The sequence below is a fragment of the Sciurus carolinensis genome, chromosome 1, assembly GCF_902686445.1.
Source record: "Sciurus carolinensis chromosome 1, mSciCar1.2, whole genome shotgun sequence".
NCBI classification, from domain to species: Eukaryota; Metazoa; Chordata; class Mammalia; order Rodentia; family Sciuridae; genus Sciurus; species Sciurus carolinensis.
In genome coordinates, this window is record NC_062213.1 from 17283388 (window position 1) to 17308600 (window position 25213).

The 25213-nt window shown below is 47.0% G+C and overlaps 1 protein-coding gene across 1 annotated transcript in view; it reads right to left on the minus strand.

Annotated features, from left to right (window-relative positions):
• Positions 1-25213, minus strand: part of Fer1l6 (fer-1 like family member 6) — a 116701-nt gene that overhangs the window by 37622 nt on the left and 53866 nt on the right. The window contains exons 19-28 of the mRNA XM_047542602.1: positions 23971-24095; positions 18893-19027; positions 15831-15980; positions 8583-8693; positions 8178-8339; positions 6826-6997; positions 4311-4537; positions 2728-2850; positions 1458-1497; positions 272-387 (exon numbers count right to left, since the gene is read on the minus strand). Of these exons, the coding sequence (XP_047398558.1) occupies positions 272-387; positions 1458-1497; positions 2728-2850; positions 4311-4537; positions 6826-6997; positions 8178-8339; positions 8583-8693; positions 15831-15980; positions 18893-19027; positions 23971-24095 (1361 nt within the window). The remainder of the gene's footprint in view (positions 1-271; positions 388-1457; positions 1498-2727; positions 2851-4310; positions 4538-6825; positions 6998-8177; positions 8340-8582; positions 8694-15830; positions 15981-18892; positions 19028-23970; positions 24096-25213) is intronic.

The window sequence follows — 25213 nt, forward strand, 5'->3', positions numbered from 1 at the left end:
AGGGCTCACACACTGTAAACTACTTTGCCAGGTCCAAGTTGAGCATTGTAAGTTATGCCCCCTCTCAATATATAGGGATGTAGAAAAAAGAAAATGACCTCCATTGTCTTGGCTTAGATACTTAAGGTTTATTTCTCTGCACCAGTGATTTTAACAAACATCAAGTTAGTTAGTTCACACACAGGCATTACTAGGGTTGAGCAAAGCACCAAGGAGCTCCACTGCTGAGCTCCTCACCCCACCCACAGTGGAGACCCCTGTGTGCACATACCTTCAAGGTGGCCAGGTTAGGGACTGCATCGTCTTTGAGTTTCTTCTTGAGCAACTTGTCTTTCTTCTTCCTTGGGCTGTCTTCTATGTCTACCACTACTTCCTCTGGTTTTGTCTCTGTGGATATCCAGTAGAGACTGTTGGGTTTCTCATGGCGTTTGAGATGAAAAGGAACACAGCCTAGTTCCTTCTTTCCCTTTGCTCTGGTAACTGCCTTATATTGTGAACCTTCTTTTAAAAAACATAGCAGTGTTTTGCTGCAGGATTGCTGTATATAGCCCTGTAGGCTGTGTACCACATGACAGCAGGGGATGTCACTCACATAGAAATGCAATGTCTGTGGACCCCTGAGGCCAGGCACTGTGTTGATCTGTCCAAGTACGTGCAATAACTCATTAAGGTAGGCACAGAGAGGATAGATTATTTTCCCATTCACCCAACAAGCAAAGAACAGACCCAAGATTTAGATCAACTCTGAAGTTTTTAGTTAAACCCCCTCTTGAATGTCTTCGGGGAATTGAGATTCATGAGATTCATGAGACTCCAAGATGTTAAGTGTCTCACCCAAAATGATGTTAGTGGAATTACTTAGTAACTTTTTAGCAGCAGACCCAGGGAAAAATCTGCCAGAGATGGACTTCTGGATCTGCTATTTTTTAACTGTGTAACCTTGGACATATTCCTTGACCTCTTTGTCCCTCTGTTTCATCTTCTGCAAGATGAAGATACTATTGTCTATGCACAGGGTTGGCCAGGGAATCACATGTGCTAATTAGCAGTGGTCAGAGGACCTGAGTGGCCCTGGGTCTCCTACATCTATTAATGTCACCTGACAAGCCTTGGTTAGATTTAAGCTATGACTTGCTGTGGGCTTCAGTTGTGTTTGTGGAAATTTCCAATCCCAGGTTTCTTTTATTTGGGTTTCTGCCAAACCAGATCTATTCAATCCTTATAAACTGAGTTTTAAAAATGAATATTCTGGTACTGAATAAAATTCAGAGACCTGGGAGCTCTGTCCAGGTCAATATCTATAAGACCTTTACAAAGTGTGGTCATCTTCCTGAAATTGCTTCCTCACTTGAGGAAAGCAGCTGACTTCTAACATACCTCCCATGGCTTCCGGTTCCTAATTCTCTTACTACAGTGACCCCCATCTCTGTCCAAGAACCCCCAGAACAGCCTCTTACCTGTGTGGCCTTTCTTTTCCTTGGGATTGCTCTCCTTTGCCTTTGAAAAAGAGGGAGACAAGACAGTTGACGCTGCCATGCCTAATCTACTAATCCTGACTGCAAACAGCTCTAATTCAATCACCCCAACTCTCTGCATCTCAGAGATGCCACTTTAAAAGAGTATTCAAACAGTCCCCAAGATGTCCCCAGAGTGAAGCCTCACTGGAAAGACATGGGACCCAAGTGCAGTGTGGTGTTCTGCCCAAGAGAAGAGGTGACCATACACCCAAAAAACATGCCACTGAGCTGTGGGCATCCTGTCCTCTCTGGGCAGACTCTTCTCGGCCACAGGGAAATCTCTCTCCCCACTATTCCTACACTTCCCTGGGGCGTCATGCTCATCTGTGCTGTGAGGATGACTGGCTGGCATGTTGGGTCCTTGGCTTGGTACTGGGACTGGGGAGGTCCTCAGGGAAAAAGGAAAGGGCGAGCACACACGGAAAGTGGCCGCTTCCATCAGAGCCGAAGGAGGGAGGTTGGAGGCAGAGATTAGTATTTGGTTTGTTAATTTACTATATATCAGCATGTGCAATATCCTAGATGAATCTATAGTCTTTAAAGAATCAGAAAAGTCTCTATTCAACTAAATATAACCATAACATTTGATTACCCTTTCCTTTTTTTTTTTTTTTTTGAGGTTGTTAAGTCTTACTAAATTCAGGCACTGGGTTTTTGCCTAACTCTGCAGAGCCCCTTCCCATGATTCTTCTTTATGGCTTGATCCTTGTTTAGTTCCAGGTACACGAGGCCCTGCTCTTGCTGTGGCAATGCCCCTGGTTCTTTCCATCTGCCAAGGCCCACACCTGCCTTTACTTCGATAATTTCCCGCCTGCTGGAGACCGGAGGCCAGTTGGCCTGGGTCTCCTGGGGCACATGAAGCCTCTATCACTGACGCCCACCTAGCAAGACCCCACTTCTCCTTGCTGAGCCCCTGCGTCTCACTGGGAGGAAGACCCTCCAGGTGCCCAGCCGGCCTGGACATCCTTCCAGCAACTACAGCAGAGCTCTGTCCTGTGCCGGCTCCACTCTGAGGCAGGGTTTTACTATTCAAGATCATTGATCCTTCTAGATTTTATCTTTTTACCCTTTTTGCAGTTAACAGAACCACACTTGTGCAGGAGCCACATCTAGTGGGATCTAAAAAGAGATACATGGGATCTGAAGCAGGAGAATGTGTGTGTGGGGGGGTCTCTTTAGTCCCTCGACTGTCACAGGAAGGGGAGGCTACCTTCTGTGCTTTCTTCAGGGAGGCATAATACTTGGACCACCAGTCAATGACGTTTTCGGCAGATTCATCCGCTATGGTCCTCTTTCTCCTTTTAGTGGATCTCCGCGAGGGTTTCTTGGCATCCTGCCAAGGAATAAGGGTCGGGTCATTAGTTGGGCCTCGTTTTGTTGCATACTAGTGGCCAACTGCTTAACTGAGGGAGAGAACAGATGTATCTGTTGGTTTTACGGTAGCAGCTCTCTGTATCATGCCAATAAATGAAAGTTTAATAAACTACTCATCCATTCATTCATTTAGCAAACATTTATTAAGAAGGTTGAGATCCTGGGCTTGATGCTGGGGATGTATGGGGAATTGAACATGGACTGGCATTTGGGAAGCTTAGAGTTCAGCAGAGGAGGAGACAGGCACATGTCAAATGAGCAGGACATAGGACACAGCGAGGCACAGAGGAATCGGCACTATCTTCAGTGATATCTGGGTTACAATTCAACTAAAACCAGCATTGTGATTCTCAGATTCCTCAACAGGAGGCAGGGACACTGATAGCTACCTACTTCACTGTGGTGAGGATTAAGTGATGTCATTTAGGCAATTTCCCATTAGCTTCATTTCTGGTAACCACAGATGCAAATAAATGACATCTGTCACATAGTGATGGGGGCCACAAGTGATATACTCATGGCAGAAAGGAGGTGTTTGGGGGAAAAGAGCGTCATTGCACTGGAGGCAGCCTATGGAAGACGCATCATACATCTGTCGCCCTCCCACTCTCCCCAGCATCTCCTGAGCACCATTTGTGTGCCAGGAAGTCTATCAAGGGAAAGGGATATAGAGATGTGATGTCACAACATCATCCCTGTCTTTCTGGCTTCAGAGTTTTATGATGTCAACAAACACTGGGACCCAGCACTCCAACCTAAACTGGTGGGTGCCATGTGGGGTGATGCAGAGAACCCCGCGAGGGATCACAAAGAGTCTCTGAGGATGGATGAGATGGGAACAGCCTGAGAAAAGAGCCACGATTCCATCTCGCTGTTCTTTTTACTTCAGCCTTTATTATTCACAGGGGAGGCAGTTTCTTAGGACTTTCTTTAAAATGGTCTTGGACTTTGTACTCAAATTTATGACTTTGAAAGATCAACCCTATCCTTGGCTCTGGTTCTTTGTGTACTTTTCCATCTTCTCTTCCTGAATCTCATTTAAGTGAAGATAAGAAGTCTTACTCCTCTGCAGAATCAAAAAGATGTATCTTTTTGATCCTGTATGACCATGTACAAAGTAGGCTCCAAATACTTGTGTACTAGTCCTGGATAGACACTCCACTGTCTTTCCAAGCTAATGGATTAAGAGGAGTTTCTTTTTGAGTCAATATTACTGTCACATAATTTCATATATATTGACTTTCTGATTCTACAATGCTCTGAGGTGGGTATCAATATCAATATTAGTGGGAAACTAATACTCAGAAATGTGAGGTTTCTGGCTCAAAGCCACACTGCTAGTTGTCGGAAAGATTAGTACACAGATCCTCCAATGCAAATTCCAGTGGGCCCTGTAAACATGAAGGATTATATCCTGACCTTAACTTTTCCATCTTTTGGTGCTTCCTGGGCTGCAGGTGTGCGTTCAGGCTCCAGCATAGGGGATGAGTCAGGTATGTCCACCAAGATGGCTGACTGAACCTGGGCAGAGTCTGGAACCACCATGGGAGGTGGATCAACATCCACGTAGATATGATCTGTTGGAGGATCCTGGGAGGACTCAAGGAGTTCAGAAGAGTCAGTCGCCATTAGTGAATCTGAAATAGCTGAGGCAAAAGCACATTCAGTCAGAGAACAGGGCTGCAATAGAGGTGGTCATTTAGAGATCTGATATTAGGAATCAGACCTGGGTTCACATATGGCAAGTGCTAACATTTCTGAACCACTTTTCCTTACTTACAAAATGACAATAAAAATACTCATTTCACCAGGGGATAACATGATATCCTGATGTAGGACATCTGGTACATAGTAGGTAGTCAATAAGGGGATGCATTTGCTGTGGGTACATAGTAGGTAGTCAATAAGTGGATCCCTTAGGGACATGTCAATCAATCATGGCCACTGGAATCATGAAAATCAAGGCTTGGGACACATACCCTCAGTGTTGGTCCTCTCCCCAATGTGTTAACTCAAGGAGTCTTTGGAAGCTCCACAGCTCAGTCACCCCCTAAGTACAGGCAGACCCGAATGCATTGCTTCATAGGGAGCAGAGGTAGGTCCTTGGACCTTATGAGAGCCTTCACTGGCCCTTAATACCATTAAGGGAGAGTAACACTGTCCTTTGTTGCTAAATGTCCTCTTCTCTGCATTTTGTGCTGTAGAATTCCGTACTCAGGGACAGTTCCCAGTTGGGAGCCTCCCTAACTTCTAAGGCCTCCAAGGTTCTCCTTCCTCCAGTTGCTGAGTTTTCAACAGCAAATTTAATCCTACAAATCTTACAGGTATCTACTCTGTGCTGTACACAGAGATAGAAATCAGTAGGACAAACTAAAAGCTTATCATTAGATGGGACATATGGCAACGTGGCGGTTGAGAGAGAAGTAAAACCAATGGGGAAAGAAATGACTGGTTAGCAGGTCTTGTGGGCAGAGATGGTCACTCTGGGGAGAAAGACTAGCTGCACCCCCCCAACATCAGGTACAAAGGCAGATTGACAATGTGAATGCTAAAACCATAAAGCTACTTGAAAAAAAATTTAAGATCTTTGTAACCAAGGGGAGAAAAAGAGTTTTTTTAAACCAGATTCTAAAGTACAAATCATACAATTTAAAGCACGGGTGGGTCTAACTACATCAAAATCAAGGATTTCTGCTCAATGATGAGGACTGTAGGCAAGTTTAGTTTCCATCTTACTAGGAAAAGATATGAGAAGTAGCTAAAATTTGTAGGTTATTAGCATCAAGAATAGACAGAGAACTTGTGAATCACAAAAGAAAATGAAAGGAAGCACATGTGACACAAGAAAAGGACACGGGCAGGCCAATCACAGAAGGGGGATTAAGACGGCAGCCAGGATATCAAGGTGTGCAAATTCAGTAGTAATCAGAGAAACCCAAGCTGAATTAACAACGAGATACTACTTTATATCCACAGGACAGCAAAAACAAAATCCAAAGCATGTCAAAACAGAACCTCAGAAAGGTGACTCGCAGGAGGTGCTGCTGAGGAGGGGGTGTAGGGCTACGGGGGCAGTGATGGTGGACAGTAGACTGGGGTACTTAATTCAGCATTGTCCTCTGGAGCGCCCTCTTACTGTACTGGAAGAAATGACATGTGCCCGCATCCTGAGATCCAGTAACTTACTCCTAGGCATACAATCCAGAGAAATTCCCACACAGCATCTTCCTTCACTGGCACAAGGATTCGTCAGGATGCCATTTGTGGGAGTGAGGAGTTGCAGGTAGCTAAGGGTCCAACACAAAGGGACAGGAAGAGCAAAATATGGTAGAGGAGACAGGTGGAAGCAATGAACTGCTGTACAGATAGGACCTAACACATAGTGTCGAGTGACAAGAACAGGAAATCAAGGGATGAGTATAGCACCATGTAACTTACATAGATTAGGTATGTTTTAACATTACAAAGATGTCCTTGTGGGGCATATGGGGGTGGGGAGGGAACAGGGAGTAGGGACAGGGAATAAGATAAAGAAAAATGGAGGATATAAAGATAGACAAGCCCTGATGGATCAAAGATAACACTAAGGCACGGGAGTAAGAAGGGTCACATTCTCAACTTGAAGCACCTGCGATCCAAAATGGAACAAACAGAAATGACGTCAAGCACAAAGCAAAGGCCGTGCCAAGAGAGTGGAGGAAGGAAGGAGCATGAGTCACACTCAAAGACATCTTCTGAGAGGAGTCACGCTGATATGACTCTTCAAGTAAGAGTCGCACAGCTGAAAAAGGTAGGGGAGACCGCAGGAGCAAGTTTGTCAGCAAGACCCACCCAGCCACTTGCTGTGAGCCAGGTCCCCAGCAGCCAGCCTGCAGACACTGTGGCTCTGGAGTCACAGAGCCAGAGTGCAGGAGGAGCCCCCTACCTTGCCCACCTTGGGCTCCATCCACCTGTGCGATCAGGGCAGGGGGCTGTATGGATTTCCACAAAAACGGCTTCAAGCAGTTGATGGTGTAGGTGCCCACAAGGGTGCTCCTCCCGAAGGCTCTCCAGTCTACCACGCAGATGCTCAGCGGCGGGTGCAGAAGTTCGTCCTCAGGCAGCTCCTGCAGGAGAAGTGGGTGAAGGGGGCCATTGCCTTGGCCAGGCCTGGCTGCTCATGCCCTGCTGACCTGTCTGCAGGCAGGCCCAAGGCCAGCCAGATGTCCACCCTGTTCCTTACCCCTGTCTTGCTTGTCTGTCCCTTGGTCAGTCACTCAGTTTGCCAAAACACTGGAGCATTGTCTTCCCAAGCCAGGGAGTAAGTACCAAAAATATATGAGCATGTCTTATTCACAATCCATCCCAGGTTTAAATTGTAAAAACCTCCACTTCTGTATTTCCTAGAGCAATGTTTTCAATGCTCTTATTCTCATTAACCAGTGGAAGTCTTGCCTCAAATGACAGTTCACACAGCCACAATATGTCAGATGAGAGTCGAGTCATTTAACATGGAATGACTGCACTTGTTTCCCCTGATGGCCCAGAGGCCCAGGGAAGGAACATGTGAAAGGTTTGCAAACAATATTCAGGGTCCTCAACCTCAGTCTTCCCTAAGTTAGCATCACGCATCCCGTGGAGCTGACGGGTGGGACACAGCAAACCCTCCTTTTAATTAATTCAAAATCAGAACACAAAAGTATATTGAAATATTGAAATAAATAAAAGCACAGGTGTCCATGCACATCACTTTAGAAGAACAAAGTGCAAACTGTCGGCATTCTAAGGACAAATAACATTTGTTTTTTTAATTGAGTCATTAAAATAAGTTTCGATAGCATAGCTTCCAGGTTGGTGGTTCTGACTTTCTATGTGTCAGATCCACCTGGAGGACTTGTTAAACCAGAAACAGCTGGGACCCACCTCACCAGCTTCTAATTCAGGGGCTGGGAGAGGTCTGAGAATGTGCTAGAACTGAGCATTCCCAGGTGATGCTGCTGAGGATAAACTTCAGGAACCACTATTCTCAGCAAAAGTGTTTCAATCTGTTTTGATTTGCTGTGTGATCTATACCTGAAAACATCAAAAACAACAATCGCAAACGTGTATTTTCTTATTCTGAAATCCTGGCTTTTTTGCAATTAGACTGCACTTTCTTGTAGGCAATGGGCATGTGCAATTCTAAGAAGTTGCCCCTAGACAAGCAGGAATGGGTAGGGCTCATCTGTGGCAGCAGGGCAGTGGGTGGGGTGGGGTGGGGTGGGGTGGGGCGGGGCAGGGGGCGGGGCTGTGGCGGGCTGGACGCACCACTTCGAAAGCATCTGCCTGGACGCTGAAGTTGGGATTGTTCTTGTAGCTCTGGATCACGCAGGACTTCACTCCTCGTCCCCCACACTCGATGAGAACCTGCGGCCGGTCCACAGACAGGAGCTGCACCTTCTTCATTTCACGGACTCCCCAGAAGAGAACCTGAGGAGAGGACCCACAGAGCTGTCACCCACAGACCTGGGGAGGAACCACGTAAACGCCCTGGAGGTGGTGGGAGAGTGTGCCTCCTAGGGCCACTACTTGCTTCCAGGCATGGACTGTGCAGCAATGGGAGGCCAAGCCGGATGGGCGTTCCCTGGGTTGAGCTATCCACCCCTCCTACCATGCAGGCAGGACCACTGCCCCCAAGTCCTAGAGGACAGTCCCCCTCTTCCGGAGCCCTACCTCCACGCGGTATTTACTCAGCACTGGCCGAATGTTGGCAGGAACTGGGTAGATTTGGGTGAAGTCTGGTGGGTCCAAGGGAGGAAGCCCTTGCAGCCCAGTCGGGGGGACCTGCCACACAAAATGGGGGCTGGTGAGAGAGCTGGAGAGGAGCAGGGGAGATGGACAGCAGTCCATGGTCACTCCCTCCATAAGACATCATGGTTTTGTCAACTTGAAATGCAAAAAGGACCATGCAGTTTACCAACTTTATTTATTCATTGACAAATGCATTGATTTCCAAGGTGGCACTCAGGATGTGCCACAGGTTGGTAAGACACAGCCTTCAGGAAGCAAGCAACACAGAAGGAGAAGAGCAAGATGCAGAGAAAGACCCTCCCAACTGAATGAAGTTCCACAGGAACTACAGTTGCAAAATGGAGAGAGATTTGATTCGGTTCTGAACCTTTGAGTTCTGACTATTCCCCCCACTCTGTCAAGATCTCCAGAAAATGGGTAATGCACCACTACAAAGAGATTCAAATTTGATGCAACAGCAACTACTTCTTCATCAGTGAGATGGAGCACAATGTTTTTTGAAGGCAGAACTCAGGAGAAAGATGTGTCACTTCTGCCCTTGAGGTTACACAGGAAGGCAACTGTACTTTGTTGACATCTCCCACCAAAAAAAAGACGAGAGTGTCACTAAGGGCAGGGTCTTCCTCCTGAGCGGGCCACCCACACTGCCTTCAAGACCTGGCTCAACACACACATCTTTCAAGAGGCCTTTCCTGACTTAGTCCCAGCTCCTGTGGTCATTTTCCTGCCCTTGCATTCTTTGAATGCAGAGTGTCTTCCATATAGGTCTATGTAGAACTGGGTCAGGTGACCCATTAGCTCCTTGGGAATCAGATTCATTAAACTTTGCTTTGGAGCCAGTGTTTCACCTCACTGAGACTCTTTGTTAAACAACCTATACAGGATTTGGCCAAGAGGAAGTCTTTGTTTACGTCCTCTCATTCTCCAAGTCTCTCAAGCAGTGCTCCATAGAGTGCATTCTTGATAAATGCTTATTGGCCAACTGACACATCAGCTCTGTAAGCTAGAAAAAGCTTGATTGCTCATCAAAACCTGCAAAGCGCAAACACAGCCCCGTTCCTTTTTCACAGACATATTCTAGCTGGCAATGGCAGATGTGGTTAAGCTAATTAGAAGAAAGCTCAGAAAAAGAAAAACAGATTCTGCAAAAGGCCAAATAGGCTCAAGATAATAAGGCTGCCGAAGGATCCAGATAAAGAAGCTGGCATGATGAGGATGAATTGCCCAGCACTGCCTGGCAGCGCTGGGGTGGGCAGCATAGCCTGCAGAAACCACCTCACTGGGGAAGTTAATTGCTTCTGGCTCCAACCATAAAACCACGAAATGGCCATGATGGCAACGTGGGAGAAAGTGCCTCTGGATATGTTTTTTATTAGATTTTCATTTTAATTGACACATAAAAATTGGCCATATTTACTGGGTATAGTGTGACACCTTGATACATATATATGAATGGTAAATGATCAGATCAAGGTAATTGACATATCTATTACCTAAGATAAATATGTGTGGGGAACATTCAAAATCCTCTCTACTAGCCAGTTTGAAATAACTCTGCTGTCAGTCAGGGTTGTCTTACTGTGCTGTGGGACATGAGAAGTTCTTTCTCCTATCCAGCTGCACCTTGGTATCCATTAACCGTCCTCTCTCCATCCCTCCCCTCCTACCCGCACCCTTCCCAAGCTCTCCTGGCACTGTTAATGCGTCATGCTCCCTCTTCCGGGGAATGCTGACGTGGCAGCACGGGAGCTGCCCTGAAGACATCCTTTAGAGTTCAGCACAGCCCTGGAGGGACCTACAGCACGGTGGAGACCGAAGGAATTTGCTGACAGCCAAGATCAAGCTTCTGCACAGTGAATGGGCCTGTGGCTGACTGACCTACAAAGCCACATGATACGCAGCCACTCAGCACATGGTGCCAGGGAAAAACAAGGGACCATTATGAAAGTAAAATAGTAAGAATCAGGGGTGAGCAGGATGGGCTGGGAGAAGGCCAGACTGCTCAAATGTCCCAGTGCAGATAAAACATCAGGACCTCGAAGGAGGTCCCGCAACAGGGTGGGCAAAGGAACAGCAGCTGAGGTATCTGATGCAAAATTTAAGGAGGAGCCAACTAACAGGCCAGGCGTGTCCCCAGCCCCAGCCCTGCCCATCTGAAACTGGTGCTCAGAAGCCTTTCTCCTTTCTGTCTCTCTCAGCCCACCATCTTTCCTTCCATTACACCCCTGTCCAGGACAGTGACGAGGGACCAGGCTTGGCCTCCCTCGCTTGCTGTGTGAACTTGGACACATCACTGAGTATCTCTGACTCTCGGTTTTATCATTTGCAGCATAAAAGTGGTGATGTCTAACTCACAGAGTTGCTGCGAAGAGTCTGAGACAGCAGGCAAGACACTTGGCACACTTTCTGGCACACAGAGTTTCCCTAGGAGTAGGGGTAACCTGGAAATCCACTGACTTTTGCAGCTTAAAATCATCTTAATTACAGATGATCTAGGATTGCTAGTGGTTTCAAAATATTTCAGTTTGGGCCCCAATTTTCCCTGCATATTGATATATGCAATATCTAGCATGCAATAAAATATGGCATAAAGGAGTATTTTTCTCACAGTGTGATTGAAGTCCAGGAGAAACAGTAACCAAAGAAACAGACCCTTGCAGGATTCAGATAATATAGTAATCAGACATGAACTCTAAAATAACAATGCTTAATCTGCTCAACAGGAGGTTAAGAATTTTTCTCTCTCTCTTTTCTCTTTCTTTCTTTTTTCCCAGTTTGGGGCCTATCACCAGGGCTCACTCATGCTAGGCAAGCACTCTACCATTGAGCTACACCCCCAGTCCAAGAATTTCAATAGGAGACTAAAACCTATAGAAAAAGGGAAGAAATGGAAATTTTATGATAAAAATCTACTGACTGGAAACAAGAAATTAGTGAATGGGTTAAAAAAAAGATCAAATGCAGATAAAGGCAGAGGAAATCAACTGGAAGACAGATTATTATGCCTAGAATAAAGCTCAGAGAGATAAAAGGGTAAATAATACATAAAAGAACATGAGAGTCATAGAGTATAAATCACAAGTTCCAGCATACACATAATTGGACTCACGGAGGTGAGGGGAGAGGGGAGGAGAGGACGGGGAGCTGGAAGGATGGAGCAGAAGGAATATTTGAAGAGATAATGACTCATAATTTTTCAAAACTAATTAGAAACATCAAGCCACAGTTTCAAAAGCTCCAAAAATCAGGAGGAAGACAAAGACATTTTCACTTTTACACAAGAGAATAAAACTGCTACAAAGCAAAGATACAGGAAAATAACTTAAAAACAATCAGAGAAGAGGAAAAAATTACTTTTTAAGGAACAACAGTTAAGAGTGATACCCAGCTTCTGAGTAGAGAAAGGGAAGCCCAAGAAGTGGAATGACACCTGCAGAAGGCAGAAAGGGTGTGACCGATCCTGGCAGAAAAGGAAAAAAAATAAAGATTCCAGAGGAACTTCACTGAACCCAAGTTCAAATAACAAGTTTGCTGCAAAGCCGGAAACAGCCCGGATGTCTGCAGTGAGGTCACATGGCGAGGTCACATGGCAGCGGATAATGCAGGCCAGGGAACAAGTTAGGGTAGCCTTTGCTGTCCCAGCTGACCTGCTGACCACAGAAGAGGCCCTGTGTGGCCTGACCAAGTCGACGGCTTGGGACCCTCTGCTGGAAAGTCTTAGAAAGGTGTACCCCATTTGTATACAATGAATAAAAAATAATAATAATAATGATAATAAAAGTAGGAGGATCAGCCAACTGGTCTTCCCTGACTTCTTTAGTCAATTTTTTTTTCTTCTGTGAATGGTATCTATAAAGTCAAGATTGGCAAATCATTCATTAATTAATAACTGCATCTTTAAAACAGAAAGGTCACACAGATGCCATCTAAAGAATCAATCTGTGTTGTGAGATCAGGATTCAGAGTGAACTGGCATAAAGAGGCTGTGTACAGTAAGTAATGTGCCAGTATTAGGCTGGCAAAGTAGTCTGAAGACCAATTTTAAGAGTTAAAAGCCAGGCTGTGGAAATTCTCTTCATGGAAATATTGACAGTGATCATTAAAAAAAAAAAAAAAAAAAAAGTGTTCTGTGGTCAAACACAGTTGGAGAAATACTGGCTTTTGAAAAAGAAATTTAAAAAAGTTCTTTGCTGCAGAATTGCTCAGAGCCTTTAAATGGTAGTGGGCACTTTGAATCCCCAAGAGAAGTGTAATATGAAGTATTTCTCGGACTTTCTTTTCACTGTATTTGGAGAGATTGGTGCTTCAACGAAACAGACTTTGGGAAACGTCATTAGAGGTAAGAAGTATGGAGTGACTGAGGATCTCTGAAGAGGAGAATGCTAGGATCTTCTTGGCTTCTCTCAAAGGAACGTGCAGGATGCTGTGAACAGGGATAGGACAGGTGGCCAATAGACTGGACAGTGTACCTTTCAAATGGGAACTAGAAGAGTCCACGGCAACAGAGAAGACGGGAACTGTACCAGGAACATCCCTGGGGCTGGCTGGCAATGGGTATAGACAGTGTGCAGAAACAAGCCTCAATGAGTTTGGAAGCCTGAGCATCCGGGTGCACAGCAGGTACCAACTAGAACTGGGAAGACGGGGTGGTGGGCTTGGATGGAGGAGGGAAATGGAATTGATGGATTTAATCTGGTTCACAGAAAATTCAAGCTTCCGGATCAGGCAAGTGCTTCAGCAATGGAGATGGCAAAGCTCAAGTCAGCCATCCACAGATGAAACCTGAGCTCGGCTGGTGACAGATGAAGGAACTTCCAGTCCCCATCCTCTTGGCATGTAAGAGACCTGCATGCTGAGATGTCTCGCTGATGATCAAATTACTTGTTGAACAAGTGATAAAATGAGAATTTCTAATGACGCCCTAATGAATTGTCTCTCTTAAGCCTCTTGCCCCGGAGGATGCTTCCTCTATTAAGCCAGCTGTCAGGAAGCAGCAGCAGCCCTCACCATTGCATCCAACTCAGCGCTGAGAGAGAAGGGGAGGCGGGACCCGGGACAGAGGGCTGAGCCTCGAGGGCCTCGGTGATCAACCTGTCCAGCCCCTTGTTGACAGACAAGGGGACTCAGGCCCAGAGCACTTAGGAAGGCAGCTTCGTGCTTCTAAGACAGTTGCCTGACTCCAAGCCAGCTAACCTTGAGCCTCAGCTTTCTCACCTACAAGGTGGGAGTGTTGGACTAGACCTAGTTTTCCTGAGTCAGCCATCCCTCCAACGCCTTTACTATCTGTATCATTATCCAGCAACCACTTTTTATGGGACACATCTTTGTTTTTTTAAAAGGAAATGCCAGCAGCTCAGGAGGCTGAGGTAAGAGGATTGCGATTTCAAAGTCAGCCTCAGCAACTTAGGTGAGGCCCTAAGTAACTCAGTGAGACACTGTCTATAAATAAAATACAAAAGAAAAACAAGGTCAGTGGTTAAGTGCCTCTGGATTCATTCCCCAGTACCAAAAAACAAAAACAAAAAAACCCAAAAAAAAGGAAATACCATGTTGCTAAGTAAAACAAGTGCCATTTGTCCTACATGGAAAGTCACTTTAAAAGAAAACCAATGAAAAAGGAAAACCATATTGTTGGAATATAGAATGTGGAGCAATTCTTAAACTTTTTTTCAATATATTTTGAGGGCCTGGTGTTCCAAGAAGCTGACTTTGAGAAATGTCCCATAGTTAGCACTGATCTTTTCTTGAGGTACTGAGTCTGCAGACTGCTCTCTCTTAAAAACAAAAGTAGCAAGTTGAGAAATTATATTGAGGTATCAGAGACAGATGAGTTGGGGTATTATAGAGAAATGAATATTAAACTGGACTTTCTCTAGAAGCATTAAGAAGATCAACAAGGGCAAACTCCCTGCTTATGAATCCAGTGGTATTTGGTCCCCTCCCTGGTTGTGACCTAAAATCACTCATTCAGAGTCAAAAACTCACCTAGACTCTGGTTTAAGGAAAGACTGGACCAGCTGGTTTCACAAGTTGCCTTCGGTTCTGACCATCCATACCTCTGTGCAACACACATCTACCTGGCTTCCGCTGGTTCTATTGGAATCATGTGTTCTATCAGCCTGGAATCCTGGAGCCTACTATTTGTAGGTTGTGGAATTGTCTTATTCTCCTACCTTCCCAGGTTGCAACCTTATGGAACTGGAGCTAATGCTTGAACTCTTTCTACACCATCCTCCAAGAGCCTCCTAGACTCAGTTTCCCTGACAGTACACTGTTTGTCCAAAACAGCCATTCTGTCTCCAAAAAGATTTTTCTTTAGTGGGGTAAACCAGATGACACTCAAAGTCTCTTAAAGCAGCCTGAATGGACTAAGGCAGGATTGGCCTTCCCAAAGGTGAAGTGTCCCCTGCCCCCTGTGAGTGGGGGGCCAATGAGAGAAATCTCTGACACAGTCCACGGGCTCATTTCTTTGTTCCTCATTGGTTCTTCACTGGACAGTCAGGGTCTCAGCTTCCCTTCTCCATATCCTGCCTCTGCTTCTGAAAGTCTTCCTCCACACATGTTCAAAATCCCCATGGTCTCAGTGAGAAGGACTAGGAGCCCTTGGTCTTTGGGAAACTGTGAGGCTGTGGAAGAAGCTAAAGGCTTTACAGGTCTAAGTTCAACTCTCAACTCAACCTCCAACTGGCTGCATGATGAACTAGTCAGCCAACTGCATGAATCCTCAGTCTACTACCTGCAAAATGGGAACCACAATGCCCATCTCAGCAGGCTCAAGGGACATCTAGTAAGATGAAGGTTAAGTAAGGCAGCAAATACAACTTAGCATGTGCTAAGTGACCAAAATGTTTTCCCGCCTTCCCCTTTTGTGTCTATTCATGGAACACATGGGATTCAGGGACTCACACGTGGGGCTAACCGAGCATCAATGACCAAACCTGTAAAGATTTCTCATCCTAAGACTCTGATTAGTAGTGCAGGGGTTCTAGGAAAAGCCCATGTCACCTGAGTTCTTAAGTGCTACCTCTAAGACTCCCAGAGGAGATCATTCCAGCCACAGGATAGCAGGGAGGAACCAGGCACAGCTTCACTGAAGTGACACCTCCAGGGAAGCCACTTCTCTGGCCGGGTGCAGACATTCAGTGCAGATGCCACTTCTGGATCCCTTACCTGCAGCAGTTCAAACACAGCAAGGAGGTCCCCTCCAGAGATGCTCCCACAAAAGATGGGGTGATAACTCAGCCTGGGAGGCTCATAGTCCTGGTCAGCCAGCTTCACCACTGGAGCAGCCACTGTGGCACCCAAATACTCTGGCTTCCCCTAGGGCATAAAGAAATGGATTTTTGTTTCCTCATGGTTACCTATGGGTTCTGACCCACACGGATGCGGTTTTGCAAATAATTTTTGTGTAGTGCTGGGGATTTGAACCCAGGGCCTTGTGCTTGTGAGGCAAGCACTCTACCAACTGAGCTATATCCCCAGCCCTTGCAAATGATCTTCACAAGACTGTCAGCATCAGTGTCTCCCTCTTTCTGCTGCCTCACTCTCTTCTTTTGCCAGTTCTTCTTGTCCAGTTCCTCAGGTTTGGGGAGGAGAGGGATCCACTCAGGCTCCCAGGGGACACTCTAAGAGGGTCATCATGGGGCTCTCTGGCCAAGGCTATCTTAGGGGTTGTCTCTTTTGTCACACATCAAGCCCAGTTAAAATAATCATCCTGGGTAGACTGGGGTGGGGAAAGGAAAAGTTAGGTGTCAGCAAATATTCCAAAGGATCCCAGGCAGGGCGCCATTGTGGTTGGGAGCAAGAGCTTTGGAGTCAGGCAAACTTGAGTTTGCATTCTTAAATCTACCTCCTCCTAATGAGTGATTGAAAATTATACCTGTTTGTAGAGTGAAGAGTAACAATAAGATGTATTTGCTTTGCGTAGGGACTGGCATATAAGTGGGAAGATGATGGTAACGATTATCATTAAGTGATGGACAGTCCTGCTCCATTTTTCTTGGAAATAAGAGGAAATGAAAATATCTTTGTATGTATGTGTATGGGTCTTAGGCTTCTTTCAGAATGATTTGATGGTGCCACTTCCTGCCTCTTCCCCAGGCCTGCTCCCAGGAGTCCAGGTCCACGCGCCTCGGGAGCAGCATGTGACTGAAGCAATCACTCAGCTTTGCTACTTTTGTCAGGGACCACAAGTATGTCAGCTCCATTGGGCAGGGCCACCTGCTTTATTCATGGCGGCCTCCCCTGGCCCAGGGCGGGCCTTCAGTGACTTCTGCTGGGATGAAAGCTGTTGGGTAAATGACCTTTGCAGTCCAAGGGCAGTGCCACATTCTCCCTTGGCGTAGGTCAGGTTTGGGCAGCCATGCAGCCTCGCTGCCCTCAGATTCATGAACTGGCATTGGCACTGCTGACTGCAGGACACTCAGTGCAGGTGGAAACGGGCCTTGAGAAAACAAAGCTGCCTGTTGGTATCCACCGTTGGGGTCAGACCTGTCCTGGGCCTGGGCAGAGGTAGAACAGCTGGATATAAAATAATTGGTCAACCAAATAATTAGTTTGTTATTAATCCTGTTAGGAATGGTTAATTCAAATTGGCCCTGAAATGAAAGAAGAGTAAACATAAACCAAAAACAATTTGCAAAATATAAACTCATTTCTTATAGAACCTACAGACCCTTCTGAGAGCACAAGCAACCAGAAGATGAAAGTTCTAGGCTGGAAACATGGGTCCTGCAGAGTCCTGTTCTCATCATCTGATCATGGCCATATTTTGGGTCCCATTCAGCTGCAGGCCACAGGTGTGAACACAATATTGTGCGTGTCTCCACGTATTTCTCCAGGAGGAACGTGTGCACTTTCATGTTTGGCCTCTCTCCATGTTTCCTTTCCCTTTCAGATTCTAGAATGTAGGCTTGAGTTTTCTGGAAAGGGTTGGCTTAGGGTCAAGCTGAGGAAGACTGCGCCTGAGTGAAGACCTAGAAGGGAGTGGAAAATAACATAGTGCTGACGGGAAACACAGCCCGCCCGCCGGCGGGCTGGAGGAGCAGGCCTTTCAAAGGTGCTTGGTTACTTCTCCAACAGGGAGCAGCACTTAGGATCAGGAGTGTGTGGCTGGGAACAAAATTGAAAGGGTATTTATTTTGTGACACTTCCTGTAGGACATCAACTCCACATCTTGAACAGGACAAGTCACCTTTCACACATGTGTACATCTGGCCCCAATGTGCAGAGGACGGCTGGGACCCAGAGGGATGGAGTGACAGAGAACCAGAACATGTGCCTGTGGAGAAGACAGCCATACTAGCCACCTGCGTGCAGCAAAGAATGGGCACCGCAGACCCAAGTTCAAGTCCTGGCTTTGGTCTCCAGTGACCTTCAAGAGGGCATTGGACTTTTCTATCTTCTCTACTAGAAAGCCAGAAGGGGGCTTTGTGCTCTCTGAGGCCTCTGCTCCCCTGCTGTGATTCCCATGCCCTGGTTCCCTCCCGACCTCGGCCCATGGCCCAGCTGTCAGTGGTGCTGTGGGGTGCGGGGAGGCTTTGGCAAGGCTTCTCAGAACAACGGTTCCACTTTGTAGATTTGAGCTTCGACAACCCCCTGAGGAGCCAGAGACATCAAATACAAGAACCAAAGCTTTGCCTTTCATTTTAGACTTCTTAATTAAAAAAAAAAAAATTGTCTTAGCTTTTAAGAAAAAAATCCTCCAGTAAGCATTTCAATCTTCCCCCAATTTCAGAACACAAACCTCTTTGGAGAGGAAGAGGTTTGGTTCCCGTCGTAGCAGAGCAGGGGTTGGGGCGACTGTTTGTTGTGGGGTCTGGAAGCGATGACCAAGCAAAGGAGAGACCTGGTCACAGCTGGTAGGAGCGCTAAAAACCTCTGAGTTTTACAAGGTGTGGCCATTTTTATTACAGAGCAAGAGCACCAGCAAGCTGGGGTTGCTTTTTATAAGTATTATTTTCTGGAGAAGTGAGTGTTGACTAAAGTTTGCTAACTGGGTCCCATTTTAATTGCAATTTCAAGAGAATTCTAAGGAAGTACCCTCTGAGTAGAGTAAACTGGGCATCACCAGCTGCCCGGTGTGGTGACCCTTGTTTTCAGGGATCAGCTTTGCCTCAGGCACGTCCAGGGCCCTGGCCACTCACCCCATTGGGACTTCATTTGCTTTAAGGGGAGTTAGTGCAGTGCAGCCTCTGTAAAGCGGTGCTGCCAGCTGGCCCGGGGACACTCACCACGGCATCGCTGTCATAGAGCTCCACCACCACCAGGGGCGGGGACGCCACTATCTCCCGCTCCTCGCCGTGCATCACCAGCCCATTGAACAGCAGTGTCTGGTTCCAGGTGGGGGAGAGAGTCTGGGAAATGATCTGGAAGGAGGGGTCAAGGGAGCCGTTCAGTTGGGCTGCAGGGTCAACCAAGGGTCATTCAACAGACACCTATGGAGGGCAGAGAGAACCCAGGGCCACCATCCTGGCTCAGTCATTCAGCATTCAAGTGTCATATAAACTGAGCAGCTGCTATGTACTCAACGCCAGGGGGATGCAAAGATTCCCTGACCCGGAGGAGCCTCCCTTCTTAATGAGTTTCATCGGCAGAGCAACGTTTCACACCCCACTTGCATAAATACTCTCAACTCGTTCCTCACAGTAAGTTAGTGCACCGATGATAACACTACCTGACCTTTATTGAGCACTTACTATATGCTTCCTACTGCACTGTGCAAGCTCTGCTCATTCAAACCTCACTGCAGTTCTGGGTGTAGGTATTAATACACATTTTAAAGATGAGGAAACTGAGACTCACTTGTCCAGAGCCAGCAGGTGGTAGAACTGGGTCTGGATCATCTGGCATCAAAGCTCAGGCTGCTAACCTCATCCATCCTCACCAAAGACATGCTGTATTAACTCCACTTCGTGGATGGGACACTGAAGAGGAGGGATCTAGTGGCTCCTCCTTAGGAGCAAATAGAACGTTATTATCAAATCTCCTAAAGTTGAGTTTAAAATCGAATGTTCCTTCCATGGAATTCTGGGTTTGTGGTATTTATTGACTGCTTTGAAAGGGCCAGGGGCCTCAGAAGAAGCCTCACCGATACACAGCATCTTCCTTCCCTGGGGTTGGCTCTGGCAGCGCACTGTGGAGCTGGTAGCAGGCTGCTCCCATCACGTGGATGGAGGTCAGAGGCACGATTGGGCCAGAGTCATGAGTCTCACCTGGGAGAGGCTCACAGCCCTGCCGCCAGGCCTCTCAAGAGGTGCCTTCAGAAGGGAGGGCATATTTGGACCTGAGTTCTCTTCTCTGTTTAGCTGGATGTTTGGAAATATGTCCATTTCACAGAGCTAAAGGCTGGTGGTCTCCTCAGGATGGGAGGGCCCTGTGTCTGGGCACAGGCTGCCATGTGATGTGAGGACAATCCTGGAGAGTCAGTCACGTCTCTGTCTTCCAGGCTGCACGCTCAGACGGGTGATCTGATAAGTGAATGGACCACAGCAGCCCCTGGGGCTGAGGAAAATTTCCAGCATCTCTGATCTGAGCCTTTACTGTTATCATCTCCCTGGGGGCCCTGGGAGAAAGACCTGGACTCACTTCTCAGACTCCAAAGGCCACAGGAAACTGTTATTTCAGAGTTTTACATGGAATTGTTTCCAGTTATGGTATTAAATCATTTGTACTGTGGTCATGGAAGAATATTTGTATTCATCTTTAGGTGAATCATAAAAATATTATGTGTTTCTGCAGTTTCCTTCCTTTCTCACTGTTTTGGTTTTAGAGTATTTTATGACTCAGTGAGGTCTTAGACATTGCACAGAAGAAAGGATGAAAAGGACTTCAACCAACCAATGATCAGGAACCATGGAGTCACAATGCAAAGTTACCCAGTACCAGAACTGTCAGCACACAGAACCATGTGTTTTTATTCTGCTTTTGAAAACAGACATGTGATCCCTCTCGCAGCGTGCACCTGACAGTGCTATACAGAAGCAATTTATGATCTTCACAGCATCTTTCCTATAGAAATATTTGACGTGTTCCTTAGCAAAGTCTGTAAGTGCCAGCTGAAGGGATTTCAGAGACCAGCATACATTCATTCACTCATTCACCCATCATATATTCATTCATTCAGGACCTACAATGTGCAGGCCCAGGGTTAGGTACCAAGACAGTCTCCTATGCACAGCAGGGGCTTCATAGCTATTTGTGTGGGTATTGAGTGGGTACTGACCCATCCATGGAGTTGCTCCTATATGTAAAAGACCACAGTCACCTTCAAGAGGTACAAAAGGCTCACCCAGACAAAAATACATTCTCCCACTTCTCGTCCAAGGTATCCATGATTAGTTTAATTTCTTAAGGGATTCCTTAAAGATTATTCATTTTACTGTGTTGAATCATTATTTGGGAGATTATGGTAATGCTTAGGTAACACTTTGAAGAGAGGATTGAATACCCTGGACAGAGTATTGCTTTAAAATCAGGCAGCCTTGATTGGAATTCTAGTTTCATTATCTACCCTGTGTCCAACTTGAGAAGGCAATTTAACCCCCAGACCTTGGCTTTCTCATATATATGGGGTTAGCACCTATCTGGTGGCGTTATGATAACCCTTATCTGAGATAAAGAGTATTAACAGCGAGGCGCACGGCAGGCTTAATGAATGCTTTTTGTCCCCGCCCCCCACTCTGTCCTAGTCTCTACTCATTTACAAATGAATCCGCATTTAGGGTTGGGATGCAGCTAAGTGGTAGAGCAGCTGCCCAGCATGCACAGGGTCCTGGGTTCAACCCCCAGCACCAGAATGATTTAAAGGCCCAGTTCTACCACACACCAGCTGAGGTACACAGGGGATCTTGCCTGAAGGTTCATGTCCTCAGGGGACTAAGCATCATTCTGATTGTTGGAAACCTCAGGTTCTGGGATCCCCACCTCTGAGCCCCCTCCCCTTCCCCTCTAATGCTCCCTCTTGGCCACTTGACCCCTCCCCATCCATCCCCACAGCCTTTCTCTGCAACTTTCCCCCTGTCGCTTTATCCTCAGGTACAGGATTTCTAAGGCCACGTCCTCAATGACATCTGCAATAACTGGACTCACCTGTCCAAAACATTCTGCACCTAGTGAAGGACCGGCCTTCCAGAGGCTGATCCTCCATGCACCAGGAGTCAGTTCATAGGAGTGCCAGCAGCTGAGTACCAGGGCTCAGATTTCCCTGTCACAAGGAGCATGAGAGGGAGGCCAGATGCCACAGACCAGTCCCTGGGAGGCAGCAAGCACCAGAACAGGGGAGGGAAACTGGGACCCTTTCTTACCAACATGGAAACAGTGATTCAGCAAGGTGACCCTGGAATTGGACACACCTGGGTTCCACATCTTCCAGCTGTCCTGTCCCTGAGCCTCACCTGCCTGATCTGTGGAATTCAGACAATACTAACATGTCCATTTGGACTGCAGTGAGATTGACAAACAAGGCACAGAAAATGCTTAGCCTTGTGCCTGGCACATGGTGGGAAGCTTTGAATAAATAACTATCATTATTAGCAAAAATTAAATACTTGATTCAAAATTATGAAGGCAAATCTAGGGCTCATCAGAACCTATTTTCCCTTTCAAATGATTATTTGATAAACAAAATCCATCTGCTGCTTTGAGATATGGATGGAAAGCAAAGAAGATGCTGTTGAAGATGCAAAACAGGTGACTGGACAGCAGCCAGGAAGCTCACTCAACCCTCGGCTCCCGGGGTCACCTCTGAGGACCTGGCATCCCACAGCGAGGCAGGTGGAGGAGGGACCCAGGTCCATGGCTTGAGAGTCCCCTTGCTTTGGGTCGGAAGCCTCAGTGGTGACAAGAACAAGCAATCACACGGCAGCTGTTATAAACCAGACACAATTTGGGGTGCTTCGTGCTCTGGGAGGTGGGTGATATACACCACTATCATCCTGTTCACAGAGGAAGAAACTGAGGTGCAAGGGGGTTTCGTTTGATGTTATACAGCTAATAAGTGGGGGAGCTTGCAAGTGGGACCTGGGCAGCAGGGCTGCACCGTCTCCACTCAACTCCTGGGCTCTGGATGACCCTCAAAACCCAGGAAGGAGAAAATGGTCTGCTGCCCGCGTGTCTCCATTCTCAGTTACTGAATGAGGTTGGAGCCACCTTCCTTGAGGCTCTCCTGACTGTCCTCCCAGGCAGAATGGACCTCTCCTCCTCCCACTGCAGGGCTTTGCACAGCTCTGCACTGTGGGGCTTAGCCTGGCGCAGCCAGTCCCTCCATCTGGAGGACTGTGTCTGTGCCTGGGTTGCACATCTGCAGCAGCGAGGTCTGGCCCTGAATCTTCTGGAACCCACACAGAGCCAGTATTTGATGGGAGCGGGGTGAATGGACACGATGCTGGTTCACATCACGCTCTCGGTCTGTGCATTGTAAATCAAAATGCAACCTAACCCATCAGGCTGGCCCTAGGCTTTGCCTTGGAGAATGACATCAGCCAGTAAAACGGCCACCATCCATCAGTCATTTATACACTTGACTTCCTCAGAGCAGCCCTACTTTAAGGTGACAAACCTGAGATTAACCGAGCTGTGCTATTAAGACATGTAGCTGTAGAGCAGGTGAGCTGGGCTCTTGGTGTCTTGCCCACCTGAGATGGATGATTCTTTCCAGAGCCTGACCCTCTCCAAACAGCAAGTCAGAGGACAGCCTAACGAGAAAACATCCTACTCGACCTCTGCTCATCAGGAGCCCGTTTACACCTTAGCTCCACCTATAGGAAAGGGAGGAAGTGCAGAGGAAATGGACGTCTGCCAGAATCCTTCAATACAACATCCACCACCAACTAGTGGTTTCCAGAGCAGGGTAGGGAGGATTCTGGAGCACAGTGGGGTTCAAAGTGTGCAGAGCCTCCCAGATGGTAAATACAAACACAAGAACTCCCTGATAGCGAAACTGGAAACTTCTTCCCCACCAAGACCCGGGTCGTGACAGATCCGAGCCTCGTGAGGGTTGTCTGTGGTGCCTTCTCATTTGCTTGATCCCTACCTCACACCCTGCGCCTGGCACCCCCGTGGGTGCCCCCCGCATGCCAGGTTCCACTCCTCCCCTTTCTTCTTTTGCTCCCACCTTCCCTTTGCCTCAAGACTTGCTCCCTCTGCCTTAGTACAATGGCTTGCAGGGAAATGACCCCCGACACACACCCCACACATCAGTCCTTCCTGGCCCACATTTATTTCTGAGTCTGAAACACCCTCACACCCAGAGATGCTGGTGTGCACCACCTGATTTTTCCTTCCTAGGTTCTGTTGCTGGTTCCCTGGTTACCTTTGTGGTCTGGCAGTGGGACAGGAATGTGACTTTGGCAAAAGGGTCTGAAAGTCCATTGCTGTCAGCTGCGATGAGGCCCCGGGCTTGGTACATGTGAGCTCTCAGCTGGAAGGTATGCTGGGCTGCGGACAAATTGTGGGAAGGGCAGACGTTAGTGGGCTTGCTGGGAGCCGCATGAGCGAGGTTCGTATGTGACGTGTGTATCTGCCACCTTCCCTGTGGTGGCAGTGGGGAGCCAGAAGGGGTGCCGTTTATGGAGCACTTGGGGAACAGGTGCTCTCCTTGGTGCTTCTGCAAGCTGGGTGCCTTACTCTTCACAATGTCCTTGTGGAATATATATATATATATATAATTATTCCCCTTTTATGGATGAGGATGGCCCACAAAATAGTTAAAATACTTCCCCAAGTTTGCAGGGCCTGAATTTTACTTTTGTCTGATTCTAAAATCACTTCTTTTTCTAAAATATTGTATTTTATTCCCTATAATTCTCTTGTTTGCAATTGTGTGTGTGTGTGTGTGTGTGTGTGTGTGTGTGTGTGTTAGGGGCTGCTCCACAAGTAGCTTTTATTTCGATAAACTCAATAGATGTCTTGAGACACCCACTTGTCCATTCCTCCACTCTGCCAGCAAAACACATTGAATACCTGCTGTGTATAGTCTTGCTCTTGGTCTTTAAGACAGTGCTGGTCTCTAAGGGTTCTGGTGTAACTAAGATAGTCCTTGCCTTTATGGAACTCCCAGGAGACAGAAGAAAAGACAAGCATCCAATCACAGTGGCAGGAAGCCAGGGGTGAGTGTCCTGGGAGAAATAGGCAGGGGGCAAGACAGGTAAAGGGCAGGAGTGAGCCCACCTGTTTGACAGAATGGAAGCAGAAAAAGGATGCAGGTTGGAGTAGAGCAGGGTTCAACTGGGAAACCTAGAGGAGAGTTGAGTTGCTCCTACTGTTTGGTTCACGGGACTTCATGACCACTGGCTCCTCCAAGAACCTCTTTTAAAAAAAAAAAAACAATTCATTGATTCCATTTTACCTCCTTACCCATGCCCTCTCTTTCCTGTCTTTCCCAAAGGTTTTATGTTCAGTGTATATCCATATCTCTGAATGGACGAGGGGACGGGTGAATAGGAACTCTTGCACACCAATTTAAATAGCTCTACTTAGTTAAATGAAGGGTGCAAATGCCCTGGGAGCACCACCCCCACCAGGTACACCCAACATCACTCCCAGGCGAATATCAA